Source organism: Carcharodon carcharias, chromosome 12, assembly GCF_017639515.1.
Source record: "Carcharodon carcharias isolate sCarCar2 chromosome 12, sCarCar2.pri, whole genome shotgun sequence".
Classification (NCBI taxonomy): Eukaryota; Metazoa; Chordata; class Chondrichthyes; order Lamniformes; family Lamnidae; genus Carcharodon; species Carcharodon carcharias.
The window spans coordinates 43,305,381-43,327,113 of record NC_054478.1 but is presented as its reverse complement, the minus strand read 5'-3'; the positions used below and the strand labels follow the sequence as shown (position 1 = coordinate 43,327,113).

At 43.4% G+C, this 21,733-nt stretch overlaps 1 protein-coding gene across 1 annotated transcript in view; it reads right to left on the bottom strand.

The window, feature by feature from the left end:
* LOC121284946 (low-density lipoprotein receptor-related protein 1-like) overlaps window positions 1-21,733 on the bottom strand; it is a 1,922,347-nt gene that overhangs the window by 1,355,309 nt on the left and 545,305 nt on the right. Inside the window, exon 3 of the mRNA XM_041200912.1 lies at window positions 5,283-5,420. Coding sequence (XP_041056846.1) covers window positions 5,283-5,420 — 138 coding nt within the window. The remainder of the gene's footprint in view (window positions 1-5,282; window positions 5,421-21,733) is intronic.

Sequence of the window (21,733 nt, the reverse complement as noted above, 5' to 3'; positions counted from 1 at the left end):
GGCCTTACGTGTGAATATATTTTGTTTCTAGCATGCTTACATGAGTCACACTGCCTGCTGCAACGAGCCAAAGGAGAGACATGCTGTTTGATATGATCCACCAGTTGTTGGGATGTTTGGCCCATGTACCTGGCATCACACCGGCACTGAAATTTTTATACCACATCAAGCCAAAAGGACATTCTGCATACCACACAAATGAGTAACATGATATATGAATTTCAGCACGTCCCTTTGGCTGTTCGCAACAGGCAATATAGTGAACGTACTCAACCAGCCCATGCTGGCAAAACTCAGAACACAGTGTCCAGCATTAGGTGTGATTCCATGATTGGACAGCAGTTTACAAACAATCCTGATTTGCTAAGAATACACTGGCAATCAATTTAAGTTTATCACTTGGGCTCGCAGTGTGGCTCACTTAGTTGTCATAGAAGCTGCATCCATTCATAGACAGGGTCCTGTCCTTTGCAAACAGAAAGCACATTTCCACGCATTGTGACTTTTTCAACTAAACAAAAGTTTGGGGGGGCAGCCATTCCCTGGTTCATTCCGGATGGCAATGCCTTGACCAATCAGAGTCGACCTGCCGGGTTTGAACTGTAACAGAAGTTTGGCAGTTAACTGTTCCCTGGTCTATTCTCTATTGCAATGCCTCTACAAATCAGAGTCCAATTGCCAAGCAATTAACACCCTCTTCTTATGCAGTATAAATTCAAGTTCCCCTTTGAGATTTCGGGTATTCTTACGAATGTGTCTTGATGAGTGCAAGATTAAAAGTTTTGACAGCATGTCTCTTTCTTCAGCAATAAATCTAATATCAATCTTTCACAAGATGAATAGTAATCTTGAACTTTAAGTGCAAATTATGTTCAGTGCAAAGTGAGTTTCTGTTATTCTGGTAGCAAAAACAAACATGCCCATGGTAGCATTAACAGAAGAGCGGGTGAGTTCTCCTTCAAACACCATGACCAAAAACAGATTATCTAGAGATTTGTTTCATTTCTGTTTTTTGGGACATTACTGTTTGAAAATTGACTTATGTTTGCCGACATAACAATGAACTGTATACACTTCAAAAATAATTAATTGGCTGTGAAGTTCTATGGGATATACTGAGGATGCAAGAGCAAAGCACTGTGGATGCTCAAAATCTAAGATAAAAACATAAATTGTGAGACGTACTCAGCAGGCCTAGCAGCATTTGTGAAGAGAGTTAACACTTCAAGGTGATGACACTTCGTCAGAACTGGGCATGCTTATAGGCATGACAGCTTGTGAGCCATGCAGGGACTTCACTATCATAACTCTTGTCATTTAATCTCTCCTCCTTCCACCCTATCGTAGGCATTCATGTATATCCTTTCATTCCCCCCTCCTCCTTTCCATTCCTGGATTAAAAACATTCTCTTTCTTTGTCCTCTGAGGACGTCAGAACATCTGCTCCTTCACCATTCCTGTAGTCGATATCTTCCATCGTGCCAGCCAGTCGCCCAGGACACAATGCCCCAGAAGCAGCCAAGGGACAGCATTCTACACCTGAACCACAACAGATTTAATCAAAAAAAAAGTCGCTGGCCTTGTGCATTTCAAATGGCCCAACAGGAAAATCAGCAGCCTTACACTGGTTTTGCTGAAACCATAAGACCGTAAGACATAGGAGTAGAAAGTAGGCCATTCGGCCCATCGGGTCTGCTCCACCATTCAATCATGGCTGATAAGTTCTCAACCCCATTCTCCCACCTTCTCCCTGTAACCTTTGATCCCCTTGCCAATCAAGAACCTATCTATCTCAGTCCTAAATACACTCAATGACCTGGCCTCCACAGCCTTCTGTGGCAATGGATTCCATAGATTCACCACTCTCTGGCTAAAGAAGTTTCTCCTCATCTCTGTTCTAAAAGGTCTTCCCTTTACTCTGAGGCTGCGCCCTCGGGTCCTAGTCTCTCCTACTAATCGAAACATCTTCTCCATGTCCACTCTATATAGGCCTTTCAGTATTCTGTAAGTTTCAATCAGATCCCCCCTCATCCTTCTAAACTCCATCGAGTACAGACCCAGAGTCCTCAAACGTTCCTCATATGTTAAGCCTTTCATTCCTGGGTCATTCTTGTGAACCTCCTCTGGACCCTCTCTAGGGCCAGAACATCCTTCCTGAGATACAGGGCCCAAAATTGCTCACAATATTCTAAATGAGGTCTGACCAGAGCCTTATACAGCCTCAGCAGCACATCCCAGCTTTTATATTCTAGTCCTCTCAAAATAAATGCCAATGTTGCATTTGCCTTCCTAACTACCGACACAACCTGCAAGTTAACCTTAAGAGAATCCTGGACTAGGACTCCCAAGTCCCCTTGCACTCCAGATTTCTGAATTCTCTCCCCATTTAGAAAATAGTCTATGCCTCTATTCTTCCTACCAAAGTGCATGACTCACACTTCCCCATGTTGTATTCCATCTGCCACTTCTTTGCCCATTCTTCTTACCTGTCCAAATCCTTCTGCAGCCTCCCCAAATCCTCAATACTACCTATCCCTCCACCTAACTTTGTATCATCTGCAAACTTGGCCAGGATGCCCTCAGTTCCTTCATCTAGATCATTGATGTATAAAGTGAAAAGTTGTGGTCCCAACACTGACCCTTGCGGAACTCCACTAGTCACCGGCCGCCATCCTGAGAAGAACCCACTTATCCCCACTCTCTGCCTCCTGCCAGACAGCCAATCTTCAATCCATACTAGTACCTTGCCTCTAACACCATGGACTCTTATCTTACTGAGCAGCCTCCTGTGCGGCACCTTGTCAAAGGCCTTCTGGAAGTCCAAGTAGATAACATCCATTAGCTCTCCTTTGTCTAACCTACTCGTTACCTCCTCAAAGAATTCTAACAGATTTGTCAGGCATGACCTCCCTTTAATGAAACCATGCTGACTTTGCACTATTTTATCATGCACTTCCAAGTATTCTGAAATCTCATTCTTAATAATGACCTCTAAAATCTTACCAATGACCGAGGTCAGGCTAATTGGCTATAATTTCCCGTCTTTTGCCTCACTCCTTTCTTAAACAGGGGGGTTACATTAGCGATTTTCCAGTCCTCTGGGACCCTCCGTGACTCCAGTGATTCCTGAAAAATCATCACTAACGCCTTCACTATCTCTTCAGCTATCTCCTTCAGAACTCTGGGGTGTAATCCATCTGTTCCAGGTGATTTATCCATCTTCAGACCTTTCAGGTTTCCTAACACCTTCTCCTTGATAATGGCCACCATACTCACTGCCCCTCAACTCTCTTGAACTTTGGGGATGTTACTCGTGTCTTCCACCATGAAGACTGACGCAAAGTACCTATTCAGTTCCTCCGCCATCTCTTTGTTCCCCACTACTACTTCTCCAGCGTCATTTTCCAATGGCCCAATGTCCACTTTTGCCTCTCTTTTAACCTTTATATATCTAAAAAAAACTCTTGCAATCTTCTTTTATATTACTGGTAAGTTTACCCTCATATTTAATCCTCTCCCTCCTTATTTCTTTTTTAGCTGTCCTCTGTTGGTCTTTGTAGGCTTCCCAATCTCCTGGTTTCCCACTGCTCTTGGCCACATTGTATGCTTTCTCTTTAGCTTTTATGCTGTCCCTGACTTCCCTTGTCAGCCATGGTTGCCTCGTCCTCCCTTTAGAATGCTTCTTCTTCCTAGGGATGAATTTTTGCTGTGTCTCCCAAATTACTCCCAGAAACTCCTGCCATTGCTGTTCCACTGTCTTTCCTGCTAGGCTCATCTCCGAGTCAATTCTGGCTAGCTCCTCCTTCATGCCTCTGTAGTTGGCTTTATTCAACTGTAATACCGTTACACCTGATTCCAGCATTTTCCTCTCAAATTGCAGGGTAAATTCTATCATATTATGGTCACTTCCTCCTAAGGGTTCCGACACATTAAGCTCCCTTATCAAATCTACCTCATTACACATCACTAAATCTAGAATTGCCTGTTCCCTTGTGGGCATTTCAACTCTTTCTTGGACTCGAACGCAAGTTCTGTCGAAGGGTCATGAGGACTCGAAACGTCAACTCTTTTCTTCTCCGCCGATGCTGCCAGACCTGCTGAGTTTTTCCAGGTAATTCTGTTTTTGTTTTGGGCCCCACCACAAGCTGCTCGAAAAAGCCATCTCGTAGACATTCCACAAATTCCTCTTTTTGGGATCCACTACCAACCTGATTTTCCCAGTCTACCTGCATTTTGAAATCCCCCATGATCACTGTAACCTTGCCTTTCTTACATGCCTTTTCTATCTCCTGGTGTATCTTGTGCCCCACATCCTGACTACTGTTCGGAGGCCTGTACATAACTCCCATTATGGTGTTTTTACCTTTGCGGTTCCTCAACACTACCCACACATTCTACATCATCTGACCCTACGTCATTTCTTGCTATAGATTTAATTTCATTCCTTACTAACAAAGCAACTCCACCCCCTCTGCCAACCTGCCTATCTTTTCGATAGGATGTATATCCTTGGATATTTAGCTCCCAGTCCTGATCTCCTTGCAGCCATGTCTCCGCGATGCCCACCACATCATACCTACCAATTTCAATCTGCGCCACTAGCTCGTTTACCTTATTACGTATACTGCGTGCATTCAGATACAACACCTTCAGTTCTGTATTTCCCGTCCCCTTTCTCATTGTCGTCCCTTTATCAGATGTGCTTGAAGTTAGATTCCTAGCCCTTTCCAAACACCCTGTCCTATTTTGTGTTCTGGGGTCTTTAATAGCCTCTCCTGGGCTCTCCTTTCTTTTCAGTTTTTTCATAATTTTCCATGAAGTTGAATCCATGCTAACCTGCTGCTTTGTTTCCCATTAGTCATACTTCCTGGAGTTTTATTGGGAGGTAACAGTTCATGAGACTGCTTTGGGAATATCTCCCAGCCTGCTTGTTCCAGATAGGGTTAAGTCTGGGGCTTGAGCCTTTCCAGTACCCAGGCAAGAAAAATAAATTCTACTGGTCACCTGACATCAAAAATGTCATCTTGTGTTTTCTATTATTATAGTTGAAGAAATTTGTTTTTAGCAAAGGCAAACATGAAGAGCAGCTGGTGAGAGATACAAAAATGTTCATAAGTTTAATTGTAAACATCTTTACATAATATAAATTGCCACATTTAGCACATGGGCCAAGTAAAATAAATGTACAGTATCATGTTCATTTGTTTAAACATGCTTGACTATAACAGTCAGGCAATAAATTTAGTCTCAAAGGGTACAACAGGATTTTATTGCAACCTTACCTCGGCAATGAGATCCTTCATCAAGTCCATCCAGACAGTCATTTATGCCATTGCAGAGTTTGCTCATGTGAATACATCGTCTTGTACCAGTGCAGTCAAAATGATTCACAGGACATGTAAATTCTAGGTGTCCAGTACCTAGTGGAGGAGAAAAATTTATTTTTATAAAAAGACATAAAACAGAACAGCATTTTATGTTTTCAATGACTAAGTATACAGAACTTCTACGACCTAGTCATATTTCTATAGTCATGCTTATACTGGTTGTATATCAACATACTTTTTTTATTTGTTCATGGGATGTGGTCATCACTGGCTAGGCTAGCATTTATTGCCCATCCCTAATTGCCCTTGAGAAGGTGGTGGTGAGTTGCCTTATTGTACCGCTGCAATCCATGTGGCGTAGGGGCACTCACAGTGCTGTTAGGGAAGGAGTTCCAGGATTTTGACCCAGCAACAGTGAAGGAATGGCGATATATTTCCAAGTCAGGATGGTGTGTGGCTTGGAGGGGAACTTCCAGGTGGTATTGTTCCCATCTGTCTGTTGCCTTGTCCTTTTAGATGTGGCCAGAACTCAAATGGACAGCAGTAATGGATATTTTTATTGTTATAAGTGACTGATCACTAAACATAATGAGATTATTCAGATTCCAATGCATTTTGCAGATAGTGTAATGAAACATTATTTTAACATCATATACCACAGCCTAACAATAAAACATCAATGGTTAACTAAAGCCTTATGTTGTTTCAATGTTATAAGTGCACTCCAGAATTCATAATTTTACCCTAATTAGTGTGCTATATCGATCACATAGAGAGGGCCCTCAATAAATATTAGTTGTAATAATCCTGTCCCAGTATTTGTTGAAAGTGCTAAGCAGCCACTTAAGACACAGAAATAGTACATGATAAATTTCTGAGTAATTTTGTTGCAGTAATAAGGCAGAAGAAAGTGCTGCCTTAATGACCAAGCTCCTGAGACTGTGATTCAGGAAGAGAACATGGCATCTATATGACAAAGTGAAGTGTGGCTTGTCAAGCTTGACGAGATATTGTAAAGGAAGCTGGTGCAAGACCTGGGAAGACAGCCACAAGATGAGAGATTTAAGAAATCTACCAAGATAAGTTCTGAATATCAATATGCATGACATACTCCTGCTTTAACCAGAGATGAAAGAATGTCAACTGTGACAAACTTCTCACCCTGGCCTATTTCTATATTAAAAACAATATGAGAAATTTAACTGTTACAGTGCTGCCGTGAGATAGGGTAAAGTAATGAATAGATTACATGAATATGAAAGATGTGTACATTCAATTCTCAAATGAATGAGTTAATTACAGATGCGTGCTGTTGCGACCCTGTATGCATGGCTCAGATCCAAAATCTAGTTTACACAATTAGTTCTTGGAAGGGACCAGAACAAGCTGAAGCCAATTCACTCAAATATCCATTACAGCAGATTATTCATACTGCTCCCGAATGCACAGTTCTCAATGTACTTTCAACCCATCAGTTCTGTTCTCACAAAATAGGATGGTCTTCAACTATTCAGAATCATTACACATTGCTGATTGATCAGAGACCCTTGAAAACCATTGGCTGTAGAGAGTGTAGGCATGGTTAAGCTGGTGACTTCCCCTAGAAAATCATGCGATTAGTATTTCCCTTCCATATGATAAATGTGGTTACAATGATGCATGCTCCCAATTTGTAAATTGTTGCCTCCCCAAGCAACTTTGCTAGACTTATTAGGGTCAGAGTGTTAGTGCTCCCTCCTAGTGCTGTTTCTCACTATGATATGCTGAGCATTTCCCATTTAGTACCATGTAGAATTCTGCTCAACTCTCTACAATTCTGGTCAGATGTCATAAAATGGATACTAAAGGCACTGGAAAGGGTGCAAAAAAGATTTAGAGAGAGAGTACCAGAAATGCAAAGTTATACCCATTAGGAAAGGATGAATAGGCTGGGTTTCTTTTCTCTTGAAAAGAGGAGGCAGAAGGGTGACCCAAACATGGGTCTTTAAAATGATGGAAGGTTTTGAAAAAGTGTGGGGAAAAGCAAAATTAGAAGCCATCAATAAAAGATTGTCACCCAGTGGGGAATGCAGGAGAAATGTCCTTCCCCAAAGAGTGGTGAGAAAGCGTGCACTCACTTGCACAGGGAGTGGTTGATGAATTGCACAGATGCATTTAAGAAAAAGCTGGATAAGCATATGAGGGCGAAGGGAATAGAGGAATTATGCTGGTTGAGTTAGACATGGAATGATGGGAGGAAAGCCGAGTAGAGCATAAATGGGAGAAAGGACTGGTAGGACTGAATGGATAGTTTTTATATTGTATATTGTGTAATTTTTATGTCTTGAATCTATGAGTTCACTAGTCAAGTAAACTCAAATTGCATGCCTTCATATACATTTGTGAGCTGATGCTTATTATCAATAATGGAGAGACAGACATATGAACAAACTGATTGTTTATTGCAACACAAGGCAGAACACTAAATCCTTGCATGCTCCCACAACAACCTCCAGCTCTTGACTTACAACTAACAAGTAGCCTGTGCTGTACATTGATTGGTCAATAATGTCACATGGTTAGTCCACTTGCATTCTCTTAAAGGTACATGGTACTCCAATTTACCACAGTAATACTACTAGTTTGAAAGAATGAAAAACAATCTTAAATTGACTGCTCTTGCAGACTTTGTATTGCAACATTCAACCACAAAGCTTTCAAGTGCTGAAGTGATTCAAAGTTGGATCTCAATTAATACATATCTGTACAAACATAGGCACACAGTCAGATTTCTCTCATAAAAATATTATATTTCCCTAGGCATCCTGGAATCAAACCACATTACACTGAACATAGCAAAGGAATATAGGTTTGACAAAAATATGTTCTCTTCAGATAACTTTGCCAGTCAGTCTGTGTTGCACAACATGATCTGGTCCCCAACTTCTCCCTCCCAAACCATCTTGGGAAGCAGAAATATTTTGCCAAAAAACTAGCTCCAAAAGTTAATTTTTGCTTTTTGTTTAAAAAAAGTCAAAGGACTATAAGCATAAAAATGGGAAAGAAATGGACAAGCATATGTCCAACCATTAATGTGTTTTTGTGTGTCAAGTGTGGCAAGGTTGCTATAGTATGAATAATCCCATTATTAACCTAGCATGGCTGTGCACCATTCATTCTATGGCCAATTATTTTGAAGACAATTTGACTTCTCCTGGCAAATGCAACACATTTGTAGAATTATGAGAATAAATGACATTCTTTTAGATTAAATTTTAAGATTTCAAATGTTGTGGCTAATGATTTGACCTTTCTTGCACAATTGATGATATATCTCGTCTTACTTGTATCCAGTTATCCATATATAACTGAAAAACTAGCGCAAGTGTTTGTTCAGAGGTTTACAGTCAATATAGGTAATTTTCAAGTGAAACAATACATAAAGATAAACAGTGTTAAAACTATATAACATGAGCTGTTGTGTCCCTAGGAATTGTATTGTAGGCACAAATGGAGCTAATGCTCAAATGCATTAAGATTAATTAAGCAAATATAAACATCTCAGTTATTAACTATACATCATATAAAATATATAAAATTGTCAAAAAATTAAAATGCTGCAAATCACCTCTTTTTTTTACAAATAAACTTGGACACTAAAAATCAGGGCTATTCCTGAAGCATAATGGAATGGATGTTAAAAGTATATTCACCTTAATAGCCAATTTATCTCCTGACATTAAAAGTTCTAAGTGTTAATTATCCAAAGGATGAAGTTATTCGGAGACTTGAAACAACATGTCAGCAAAATTATGGCCTTTATTTCTAGCTCTAAAAATGCAAGAGGAGCTTGAACCCACTAACAGCTCCTACGCTGGAACAGCAGGTTTTTCACTTAAATAAAATTTAGCAAGCATACATTATTTCTAAAATAGGAACCATTTCTACATTAATTTAATGTGTCTTAGAGATAACAGTTTCCTAAACAAGAAGTGCAATCAAAATTACATTAATACACACTAGTGCTTTAAAGTCACTTATTTCTCGTGACATTCTTGGCAATATCTTACTAAAACTACACTTCTGATGTTGAATAATAGTCTCTGCTTCATTCATCTGGTCAATGTTACTGAAAGTATAGCCCCAGGACAACTGTTGCTGCAGTTAATATATGTAATATATATAATTTTTAAACGGATGCAAGACAGGCCTGTAACTCCCATGCCAGTTTGCCAACCATTTTTGAATTACCTGGTTGGTAGAAAGACAGTTACTCACTGGCAAGCAGTGGTAGCCAATTAAGACAACTAAAGGACCTATTAAGGCCAATATTCTGAGGTCGACTGCTGAAGCCGCTGAAGCCCAGCCGATGCATGGAGGACGCTTCCCATGTCAGACCGGGAGACCAGCACTCCGACGTCATTTTAAACATCTCACCCCCACCCTGCAGCTGACATACTGAAATACAGAAATGGGTGCATGGACACAAGACTACACCTGAGTGAGACATAGGTTGAGTGAGGTGTTGGGAATTTGGTTCACATGGGAAATCGGGGTAGACGGGGAAAAGAGGTGCTCCTTTTTCAATTTTTCTTCTGCCTCCAATGATTGGCAAGCTTTCTTCCTTATATCTAAACTAGTGCAACTTCCTATTACTTTGTGTAAATTATTAACTAACAGACTAATTAAATAAATAAGGTTGGACAGAAATAGCAGGGCTGGTGGTGTGCCATGGCTGCAGCATTTAGGAATTTGTGGAACACACCGGAATCCTGGACAACTATATCTGTAGAAAGTGTCTGCAGCTTCAACAACTCGGCTCCGAATTGCTGAGCTGGAGTCTGAATTGCAGACATTGTGGAGCATCAGGGAGGGGGGAATTACCTGGACACTTTGTTCCAGGAGGAGTCACTCCACATAGGCTAGGCAGAACTTTAGAGTTGGTCAATGGTCAATGACAGGAGGGTGTGGCTGCGACTCAGGCAGGTAAAGGGAACTAGCATGTAGTGATGGAGGACCTTCAGCCCCAGGCTTTGTCCAACAGGTATGAGATGCTTGCTATCTGTGTAAATGAGGTGAACGATTGCAAGGTGGATGAATGGACTGACCAGCACAAAATAGTGAAGGATGCCTGTAGTGGTTGTAGCTATAACCTTTCTTATTGCCTTTAGGCGTCACGTGATTGTTCTGACGAATGAGCCCTAAGCACAGGCAATCTTAGGGGCGGAGCTTTTTAGTCGTGGACCTGGCTCATGCATGTGGCTTGAAAGAGAGCTCTGTAATAACGTTATCAGTTTCAAGTAAGAAACCTGTCAGGTACATCAGGTTCATTGCAATGTCATTCAAGTCGGGGAAATGAAGAGGAATGTGATTGTAATAGGATACAGCATATTTAGGGGGATAGACACTGTTCATTTCAGTCGAGAACACAAGTCCAGATGGCTGCATGGTGCCAGGGTTCAGGATAAATGCTCAGGGCTAGAAAGGAGCTTGCAGTGGAGGGGATCTAGATCCAACAGTCATGGCCCATGTATGTACCAATGACACAGGTAAGGCAAGAAAAGAGGTTAGCAGAGCAGGAGCTAGGCACTAAATTAAAAAGCAGAACCTCGAAGGTAATAATTTCTGGATTATTACCTGAGCCACATGCAAATTGGTATTGTGTAAACAAAATTAGAGACACCAAAGACTGGTGTAAGAAAAGTGGGTTCTGGTTTGTGGGGCACTGGCACCAGTACCGGGGAAAGTGGGGACTGTACCAGTGGGATGGTCTACACCTGAACCGTTCTGGGACCAGTGTTCCAGTGAGCTGCATAACAAGGGAAGTAGAGAGAGTTTTGAGCTAAATGGGGGGTGAGAGATCAAATTTGGAAGATGCGGTAAATCAAAGATTAGATACAAGGCAAGGAAGGAAGATATTATTATGGAAATGATAAAGAGATCATGACAGACAGGGACAGAGAGCACAAATCAAAGTGTAAATCAGCCGATAAGGATTTTAATCTACAAAAATGCTTTTAAAAAAAATCAGATGGGGAAAGGTAGCCAAGATGAGAAAGTCATAGGGCGGAATCATGCCAAATTTGCACTAAGTGAGCTAGCAGGCGTGAAAAAGACATTTTACCCATCGATTACAATGGTAGGTTTTTGTGCCATATCATCCCCCTCCCAGTTCGTCCCGCCCACTTCATTAATAATGCATTCATGGGAAACACGCCAGATTGCTGGCAGATGGCTTCCAATTTGCCCTCCATGCTGTTACCTCACTGTTTCCCCACTCTGGCCACCATATTTAAACAGCAGCCAGGCACACACTTCTCAATGTTTGCAGCCCAGGACTGTTTTAGTGAAGACATGGTCCCAAAAGTCAAGAAGAGTGCAGGCCCCCCGATTCAGTGACGCATCCCTGAGATGCCTTCTGGATGCCGTGGACACACACTGCGATGTCCTCTACACTCGCTCTGGCCGAAGAAGGCCTATCAGTCTCATCAGTCGGCTTGGGAAGCAGTGGCAGAGGTGGTCAGTGCCAACACTGCACACAAGAGGTTGGCCATCCAGCGCAGAAAAAGGATGAATGGTTTCATCTGTGCTGCCAGAATAAGTCAATCATCTTAGCACTCTTAACTCATCCACTCACAAGTCCATTATACATTCATATACATCTCATTCGCTGCCAGCTCAAGGGACATCACCGCTCACTCTCTCACACACACTTTCTCATCTCATCTGGAGGTAGCCTCCTTATCCACTCAGCACATATGCAAGCCTGGCATGTACTTTGCTCACGCTCTCTCCATCTATCTTTATGCAGGTCAAGGTTGCGCACAATCACTGGGAGAGTTCCCAGTCAGGAGGGGGTGGACTGCTGGACATCAGGGCCCTTACTTCATTTGAGAGACATGTGTTGGAGCTGGCTGGAGAGGGTGTGGACCATTCGTGCGGTGACGGTGAGATTGGCGGCGAACAGTCGGATCCTGCACCACACCATTCCTCTCTCAATGCTTCTCTGAGTCCACCGTTCTGTGTTCAACGTGGCTACCAAACACTAATAATTACCACTTTCTGTCCTAGCCACATCTGACACATCACCATCAGGCAACCTTGACACCAATCCCCGCGCTAAGAGCACCTTGGATGAGGACCCTGAGGGCAGCACCATTGAAAACCCGCTCACCCATGCTCTCCAGCAGTGCAGTGACACACACCTAGATGAGACTTAGATCTACAGCAGGCTTGGGTTCACAATCTGGTGATCACTTCATGGACATATGTTTGCAGCAGGATCCAAGCTCCCCGGCATTCGGAGGACACCTGGCGAAAAGGTATCTATGGAGATCCGAGTCAGACGATGAGCCTCTGGATTTGGCCTTCTAACTCATCATGGAGAGTAAGCAGAAGGTGAGGGATATCATGCAGAGCTACTGAAAGTCCTCAACAGAGTAGGCACTTGAGTCAGAGGAGTACTGCCTGCTCTCTGGATGAAGTGGTGCCCACGTGTGCATGTATGGTGGTCTCCAGGAGAAGGATGACAGACGTCATGGAGACCCTGGACCAGGAGAACAAGTAGATGAGTGTAGGCATGCACATCATCACAGCAGCCACAGGTGAGTTCCTGCAGTGGCAATGCAAGGGGGAAACGGGGCACCCTAATCCCCTCAAAGAGTCAGTTTGAGACCCTCAGGGACCCGAAGGGAGGAGCAACAGCAGCTGGACACCCCTGGGTCATCCACTCAGGAATCTCAGGGGCTGCCCACTCCCTCCAAGTCCCCTGTGCCAGTGACACACTCAGCCTCACCCTCTGTCACCACAGAGGGAGCAGCTGGCCCACAGGAGGACAGCCAAAAGCCCTCAAGGTCTCAACTCTCCACAGGACACAGGCTGAAGTCATCAGAGGCAAAACTGATCTTCCAAAGCAGTCCCAAAGCATCAATGGAGGTCATGGAAGATGGTGTGAGCCCATGGCCATGGTTGTGAAGTTCTGAAACAGGCCTGAAGCAGCAATGGAGACATCCCACCTTCCAAGAGCTGCTTTGCGGTGGAGCCATGTGCATGAGGATCCACCCAACATGTGATGCAAGTGTTCCTTCAGGGTCCAGTAGCTGTAGGACTTCAGCATCATCTTCTGGTGTCTGCAATTTGAACAAGGCCCTAAAGATAAGAACAAAAAAACTGCGGATGCTGGAAATCCAAAACATTCTGTTGAAGGGTCATGAGGACTCGAAATGTCAACTCTTTTCTTCTCCACCGATGCTGCCAGACCTGCTGAGTTTTTCCAGGTAATTCTGTTTTTGTTTTGCCCTAAAATTAAGTCCTGACTTCTGCATGTAATACTTGTCCAGGCTTGTTCTGGGCCGGCATGTTTTTTTGCCAGCATAACGGTAAATCGGGCGTGGGGGATGATTCCGGTCAAGCCTTAGTTTGCATCTCATTAGCATGATGCAAATCATGTTCATGCTGGCCTCCAGCTGGATTTGCATTCTGCCATGGTAGACACCATCGGATGATCCCGCTGTGTTTTCATGCTGGCGTGAAACCGATTTCTGTCCCTCACGCCAAATTCTCCCCACCTGCCCACCATGATGCCAGCCACCAACAGGACCAGGCAATTCTGCCCATAGAATATTTTTGGGATAGTTTATTAGAACAGCACATTCTGGAGCCAACCAGGGAGCGGGCTATACTAGATCTAGTATTGTGCAACAAGATAGGATTCATTAATGACCTCATAGTGAAGCTGCCTCTAGGTAGCAGCAAATAAAATATGATTGAGTTTTACAGTTAGTTTGAGGTAGAGAAGAGCGGATCTAAAACTAGTATTTTAAACTTAAATAAGGGCAATTATGAAGGCATGAAAGTAGAGCTAGATAAAATAAACTGGCAAACTAGGTTAAGGGATAGCTCAATAGAGATGCAGTGGCAGGTGCTTGAAGAATACACAGAATAGATACATTTCAACGCGAAAGAAAAATTCCAAGGAAGGGCCCTCAACTAAAAAAGTTAAAAAGATAGTATCAAACTTAAAGTAAAAGCATATGATTATACAAAGTTGGGTGGCAGGTCAGAAGGTTGGACAGAATATATAAAAGCAGAAATGAGTGACTAAAACATTAATAAGAAGGGAAAAATTAGAGTTTGAGAAAAAGTTAGCTAGAAATATAAAGACGGATAATAAGAGTTTGTATAGCTATTTAAAAAAATTAAAAAGTTATCAAAGTGAATGTTGGTCCCATAGAAAGTGTGTCTGAGGAATTCATAATGGAAAATAAGGAAAAAGCAGATTAATTTAACAAGTATTTTGTATTGGTCTTCACTCTAGTCTGTATAGGTGACATCTCAGAAATAGCTGTATATCTGGAATTAGAAGGGAGGGAGGAACTCAAGAAAATTATAATCACCAGGGAAGTGGTACTGAGCAAACTATTGGAACTGTAGGCTGACAAGTCCGCAGATCCTGGTGGACTTCGTCCTAGGGTCTTAAAATAAGTAGCTAGTGAGATAGTTAATGCATTGGTTTTTAGACTGGAAAAGGAAGGGAGACAGAAAGCAGGAAACTACAGGCCAGCTAGCTTAACATCTGTCATAGGGAAAATGTTAGAAGTTTTTATTAAAGCTGTTATAGCAGGGCACTTAGATAAATTCAAAGTAATCAGGCAGAGTTAACATGGTTTTGTTAAAGGGAAATCATGGTTAACCAATTTATTGGAGTTCTTTAAAGAAGCAACATGTGCTGTGGATAATGGGGAACCTGTGGATGTAATGTACTTAGATTTCCAGAAGGCATTTGATAAGGTGCCACATCAAAAGATATTGCGGAAAAAAAAAGCTCATGGTGCAGGGGGTGTTATATTGGCATGGATAGGAGATTGGCTAGCTAACAGGAAACAGAGAGTAGGCATAAATGGGTCTTATTCTAGTTGGTAAGATGCAATGAGTGGTGAGACAACATCTGGACTACAGTGTACAGTATTGGTCTCCTTATTTCAGGGAGGAAGAAAATGTGTTGTAAGCATTTCAGAGAAGGTTTAATAGACTAATACCCGGAATGGATAGATTTTCTTATGAGGAAAGGTTGGGACAGGCTAGACTTGTATCCATTGGAGTTTAGAAGAGTAAGAGACAACTTGATTGAAACATACAAGATCCTGAATGGTCTTGAATGGGTGAATGTGGTAAGGATGCTTCCTCTTGTGGGAAACTCTAGAGCTCGGGGTTATTGTTTAAAAACACATTCTCACTATCTTACAACTTGGCAGCATTTTTTTCCAAATTTTGATAGCCTTGCTAAGTTAAATTTGAAGACACCCAATGGCCAGAATCTTCCATTTGGCGTGTGGGGGCAGGCCCCGCATGCTGACACGTAAAATGATGCACGGTGATGTTGGCCCCAGGTCACCGCGCGTCATTCCGATCTTCAGTTCGGCGGGCGCGCACTGGAGTCCGCTGCGTGCCCGCCGAACTGTCAGGAGCCTGTTAATGCCATTAATTAACTAATTAAAGTGATTGTCAGGGCTGTCCCTCAACCTTAAGGCTGGCGGGCAGGTGAAGAGCCAAGGCGGCCTTCGCATTTCTCATGAAACCTCATCCACGGGCGGGGTGAGGTTTCATGAAGGGTTTATTAAATTAAATAAATTAAATTAAGTTAAATAAATTTTTTTATTGAAATTCATAAACATGTCCCAGCTCATGTGATGCTGTCACATGAGGGGGCATGTCTGAATAATTTTATTTTTTTTATTTTAAAAATCTTTTGACTTAATCTCTCTGAGGCACAGAGCGGCCTCAGGGAGATTTCTGTGCTCTTTTGCGCGCATGCATGAAAAAGCGCAGGCCCAGACTCTTCCTCCTCCCCCCGCCCATACAGGTAGCACTGAGCACTTCCAGGTGTGCAAAATACTGGGTGGGCCTTAATTGGCCCGCCCACATAAAATGTCAGCATGCAGCCGATTGTGGGTGGCGATCGGCTCCTCGCCCGCCTGTGTCCGCTTCTGACCAGCTCGCCTGACGGGGAGAAAATTCTCCCCAATGTTTTTCTCGTTGAGCGGATTAAACTTTGAAAGGAACACGATAATATAAATCAATTTCCATTTCTAAATCAACCAATGCTTTTAAAGATTTATTCTGGCAATTTTATTTTTAACATGCTTATAAAATATGTAAGGGAGCAACATTCTGTTCCTGACACAGACAATTAAAGATGTGCATTTGGAAAACTCAAAGCTGGAAAAGTCCAAAACTATATTTAGCATTTGTTTTCAAATGACAATGAAAGCTGAGTTCTCTAAGGCACCAGGGATCATGCACATATCCTCTACTGCTTGGTCACCAAGGTACTGAAACCATTTCAGGGAGGGTAGGAGGAATGCTAAAAGCAATGTACTGCAAATGCTGGAAATCTGAAACAAAAACAAAAATAGCTGGAAAAGCTCAGCAGGTCTGACAGCATCTGTCAGTATCTGTTAACATAGTTAACATTTCGAGTCTGTAAGACTCTTCATCAGAACTAAGGAAATATAGAAATGAAGTGAAATATAAGCTGGTTGAGGAGGGTGGGACAGGTGGAGCTGGATAGAGGGCCAGTGATAGGTAGAGGCGAAGAAGAGATTGCCAAAGATGTCATAGACAAAAGGACAAAGGGGTGTTGATGGTGGTGATATTAGCTAAGAAATGTGCTAATGGTGACATTGAGGGTAGAAAGGATGAGCAAGTGACAGATAGCCCTAATGGAGGGAAGGGATCAAATAGGCTAAAAGGTGGAGATAAAACAATGGTTGGAAATACATTTACAAATAATGGAAATAGGTGGGAAAAGAAAAATATATTTAAAAAATTATAAATGATTGGAATAAGGGGGATCGGAAAGGGGGTGGGAATGGAGGACAGAGTTCATGATCTGAAGTTGTTGAACTCAATGTTAAGTCCAGAAGGCTGTAAAGTGCCTAGTCGGAAGATAAGAATGCAATTTTATACATTGCTACCGTACAGTCATAGATAAGAAACAACAGGAAAAATAGATGCAAACTGTCCAATACTACCGAAAATCTTTGAAAGAATTCTGTGCATAAATGTGTTAAGTTGCACTCATTTGCAAACTTCTGTGTTTGAAGTGATTTTTAAATGATCAATTGAAATCTGAAACTAATCAAATGAAGGAACTGACCTGAAAGCACATCAATTGCAAACAGCAACTGTTCACCTGACATCATTGGTGTTAAATCCTCATGGATCAGTGATCAGCTAGCTCCAAAGTGTGGTCACAGCAAGTGCCGGCCTGTTTAAGCACTCACAGGTAGAAATTGTTGTTGTAAATTAACTAAGTCCCTCATGCAGCCCGTATTTGCAAATTTGTCTCTGTTAAGTGCACGTACCAGCAATTAGTGTTGGCCAGCCTGGTAGTCTGCCTCACAATTTCCAGTCTTACGGTGTATAGAGATATAGTTAGGTGGAATATAAATATTAGGTATAATTCACATATAATTAGGACCTTATACTTTAGAATTGAATAAATGGTTACAATTTGTTAACAGGCAGAATGGGGGCAAAAATAAAAACTTTTCTATCCATTTACACCTGCACATGCACGCGGACGGCTCTGAATTTAAAGGCAGCTGAATTATTTTGGTGTTTAGAATTAAAACAGAATTTTTAAAAGCCTTTTTCAGATAGAGGTACCAGATATGGACTAATTTCAAGAGTAGTGGGACAACTCACCCCCCCACTTCGAGCCAATCCCCCAATTCTCCTATGCCCAACTACAACAAACCCGCGATCTAACCCCACCCTCCATCCTAGCTGCCACCCCTACCCACTGCCCCTGCACCCAACCCTCTCTGCACACAACCCCCTCTATCCCCTTGTGCCCCACTGCCCACCCCCTCCAATCCACGCACCCACGTCCTAGCCCCACCCCCTTACTGCACAAATACCCCCTCCAATCCCACCATCCAGTACCCCTGGCCACCTCTCTTCAACCCCAAACTCCCCCACCCATGCCCCACTGCCCACACCCTCTAACCCGTCACCCCTGTCCTAGCCCACACCCCATACCACACAAGCACCCAAGACCCGCCACCCACTACCCACAATCATCTCACCCCAACCCCCTCCTATCCCTGACACCCCCCGCCCTCCTACCAACTCTAAAACCCCTCTACAACCTCTCCATGCCTCTCTACATCCCCTCCACCCCTTCTACAACCCCCCTTCAAACACCGGGCCCCCCCACCATACAACTACTCCAGCCCCACCCCCATACAACCCCGTCCAACCCCTTCTCTGCAGCCCTCCCTCAGAACACCCCCACAAACCCTCCACAATCCTCCTATACCCCACCACAAACCCCACAATGGTCCCCCTTACAATGCCCCACCTACAACCCCTCCCTCTATAAGCCCACCCCCCCCCACCCCCTCTACAACCCCCTATCTTGCCCGGGGAAGTGGGATGAGGGGGAGAGTGGGAGGGGTAGCGAGAGATGGTGAGGGAGGGTTAGACAGAGAGAGGGGGGAAGTAAAGAGAGAGGGAGGGGGAAGGAGGGGTGGAGAGAGAGAGGGAGGGAGAGGGAGAGGTATGGAGAGAGAGGGAGCGAGGGGTATGGAGAGAGAGGGGTAGAAGCAGGGAGGGAGGGAGTGGTAGAGAGGGGGGTGGGAAGGACGGGTAGGGAGAGGGAGTGGGGAAGAGAGAGGGGGAGGGAGGGGTAAAGAGAAAGAAGGAAGGAGCGGGAGGGGTAAATAGAGAGAGGGAGTAGAGAGAGAAAAGGAGGGGTAGAGAGAGAGAGGGGTAGAACTAGAGAAGGAGGGAGTGAGGGGTAGAGAGGAAGGAGGGAGGGGTAGAGAGGAGAGGTGCGAAGGAGGGGTAGAGAGATGGGGGGGAGAGAGAGGGGGAAAGAAGGGCTGTGGGTTGACACACAGTCCCATGTAGGTACATTTGTGGCAGACCCGAGGGGAAGGGGAAGGCTCCAGGCCATCAGTGTTGGGTTCTGGGTGTTACTGGCTTACAGCAGAGGAAGTGGGATCTGTAAAAGTCTGGGGCGGGTTGGGTGTATCTCAAGATTGTTGCCATGCATTGAGCGATATATTGTTTTCTTTAAAAAAAACTATTCACGTTATCTTTTTACCTTTTTCTGATATTTCACTTTCAGGCATAAACCTTGCTGGGATGTGTGGTTTGCCTGGGCAGGCACCACCTGGATGTTGGGAAGAACCCTGTCCTGGGCTATGGTAACTCTTCCTGGCTGCTTGCTGAGCTCCTTGTCATTGCTGACGGTGAGCTGCAGGTGGTGGAGGCTAATGCGGGTTATCTTATTGTCCTGGCCACATCACCCGCCAGCTCTTGGATCTCAGTGATCAGGTACTCAAGAATAGCAGCCAAGTAGACAGGGGCTGTTAGGGAGGGAGCTCCACGATTTTGACTCAGTGAACGAATGGCGAGTCAGGATGGTGTGTGGAATGGAGAAGGACTTGCATGTGGTGGTGTTTCCAGGAATCTACTGCCCTAGTCCTTCTAGGTGGCAGAGGTTGTGTGTTTGGAAGGTGCTGTCATGGAGCCTTGGTGAGTTGCTACCTTTTTTATTTTGTTACATACTTTTAAATTTAATTCCACTGCACTGTTACTTCTCAATGGTGCCACATTTACTTGTTGCTTAGATTGTTGACTATTTCTTTACTGCACCACCTCCTGGTCAAGCGTCCCTTGTTTTTCCGCAGTGTTAGTGAAGGCCCCATATTCCCGTGAATTCCCAAGTGCTTCCAGTTACTAATGATCACCTCTGAACACAGAAGATCGCTTCCACAACCTTGACAAGCTGCGATGGCTTTCGAGTGTTTTTGAGTGCTTTTAATGGATCCTGCAGGACAGGATCACGTTTTTGAGCGCTTCACTACTCATTACAAATTACACCATTTGAAGTCAGATCAGAAGTGATTGCTTACGAACTTTTATAAACACTGAATTGATATCAGGTTTTTCAGGTAGGGAATACGGCAAGCAATTTAGAAAAGTCGGTGATCCTCAATACCAAAACATTTTTATGTTAACAGATGCAAAATAGGTGATCAGATTGTAAGTGGGAATTAAAATAAATAAATAAATTGATAAATTTAAAGCATCAAGCAAACCGGGTATGCAGTCACTTTTCCTTTGCCTATGCCACTTTGTGCACACAGTCCAAGTCAAATTGTATGCTTCCATCTACATTATTTATACCCTTCAGTGTTTAAAGTACTGGAGAATTCCCCACCCATGCTACAGCTTGTGAGTTGGTAGAACAGTCTTTTAGCAAAAGCAGAATGCCAGTTCAGATAAATCTTTGTGAAAGAACTGAATTAATATGCAGTTAGGAACAGGATTCAAGGTTACTGAGGGAAATTGAGGAGTTGAAATCCACAACAGGTGGTAAAGGTTTTTGCACTACTCTGCTGGGTGTGGAGAGTTTGAGGAGGGTAGTTCACTACTGTTGAACGGGTTTCCAGATGGATTGATGGCCTGAAGGTATTTTTTAATCATTATGAGGGAATGGGAGGTATTTGGTAGATAGAAAGTTTTCCCTCAGGACGTCAAGGAAACAAATCGATTTGAGATGTTTCATAGAACAATCTGGTTTAACGACGTTTACTTGTTCCATTTTTCTGTGACCATTTATTCAGCAAAATGCAGGTATAATTACAGGTATCACGTAGGCTTTGTACTGCACATTTTTATTTTATTCACAGCAGTTATTTATCTATGCTCCCCAAAATGGAATTTCATTGAAAGGAACTTGAGAATGGAAGCTTAGTATGAAGACTTGGGCAGGATTTTTACCTCGTCGGGCAGGCCTGAGAGCGGCCGCGAAACCGAACGTCACCCGCGATCGGGCCCCAACCGCGATTTCACACTGGCCGGCCAGTTAACAGCCAGTCAGTGTGAATCGCACACCGAAACGCTCAGCGCTGCCTGGGTGGGAGCGGGAGCGGGAGGAGGGCGAGTGCGGAAGCTTGCACATGTGCGCTCACTGAAAGCTCCCTGAAGGCACAGAGCCGCCTCAGGGAGCTGAAGATTTATAACATTCCAAATAAAGATTTAAAAAATAGGGTACACATGTACCCTTATAAATGAGATTTAAGCATTTTTATTTTATTTTTACTTAACATCTCAAACCTCATCCTGCCCGTGGATGAGGTTTCCTCAAAAATCCAAAGGCTGTTTGACTTTATTGCCGGCCCACCCACCGGACGGTTGAGCAGGAAGCGAAAAATCCGATTTTATTAATTGATTAAGGGCCTTAATCAGCCTCTTAATTGTCGGCAGGCACGGTGCCGCCTCTTGCGCTCACCTGCCGAGCAAAATATCGCGAGAGTACCTGATGACGTCAGGACGCTCGCCCGACATCGCCGCGCACTATTTCACTCTAAGGGGAAAACTCTGACCTTGGGAGTGATTTGGTCATCTGC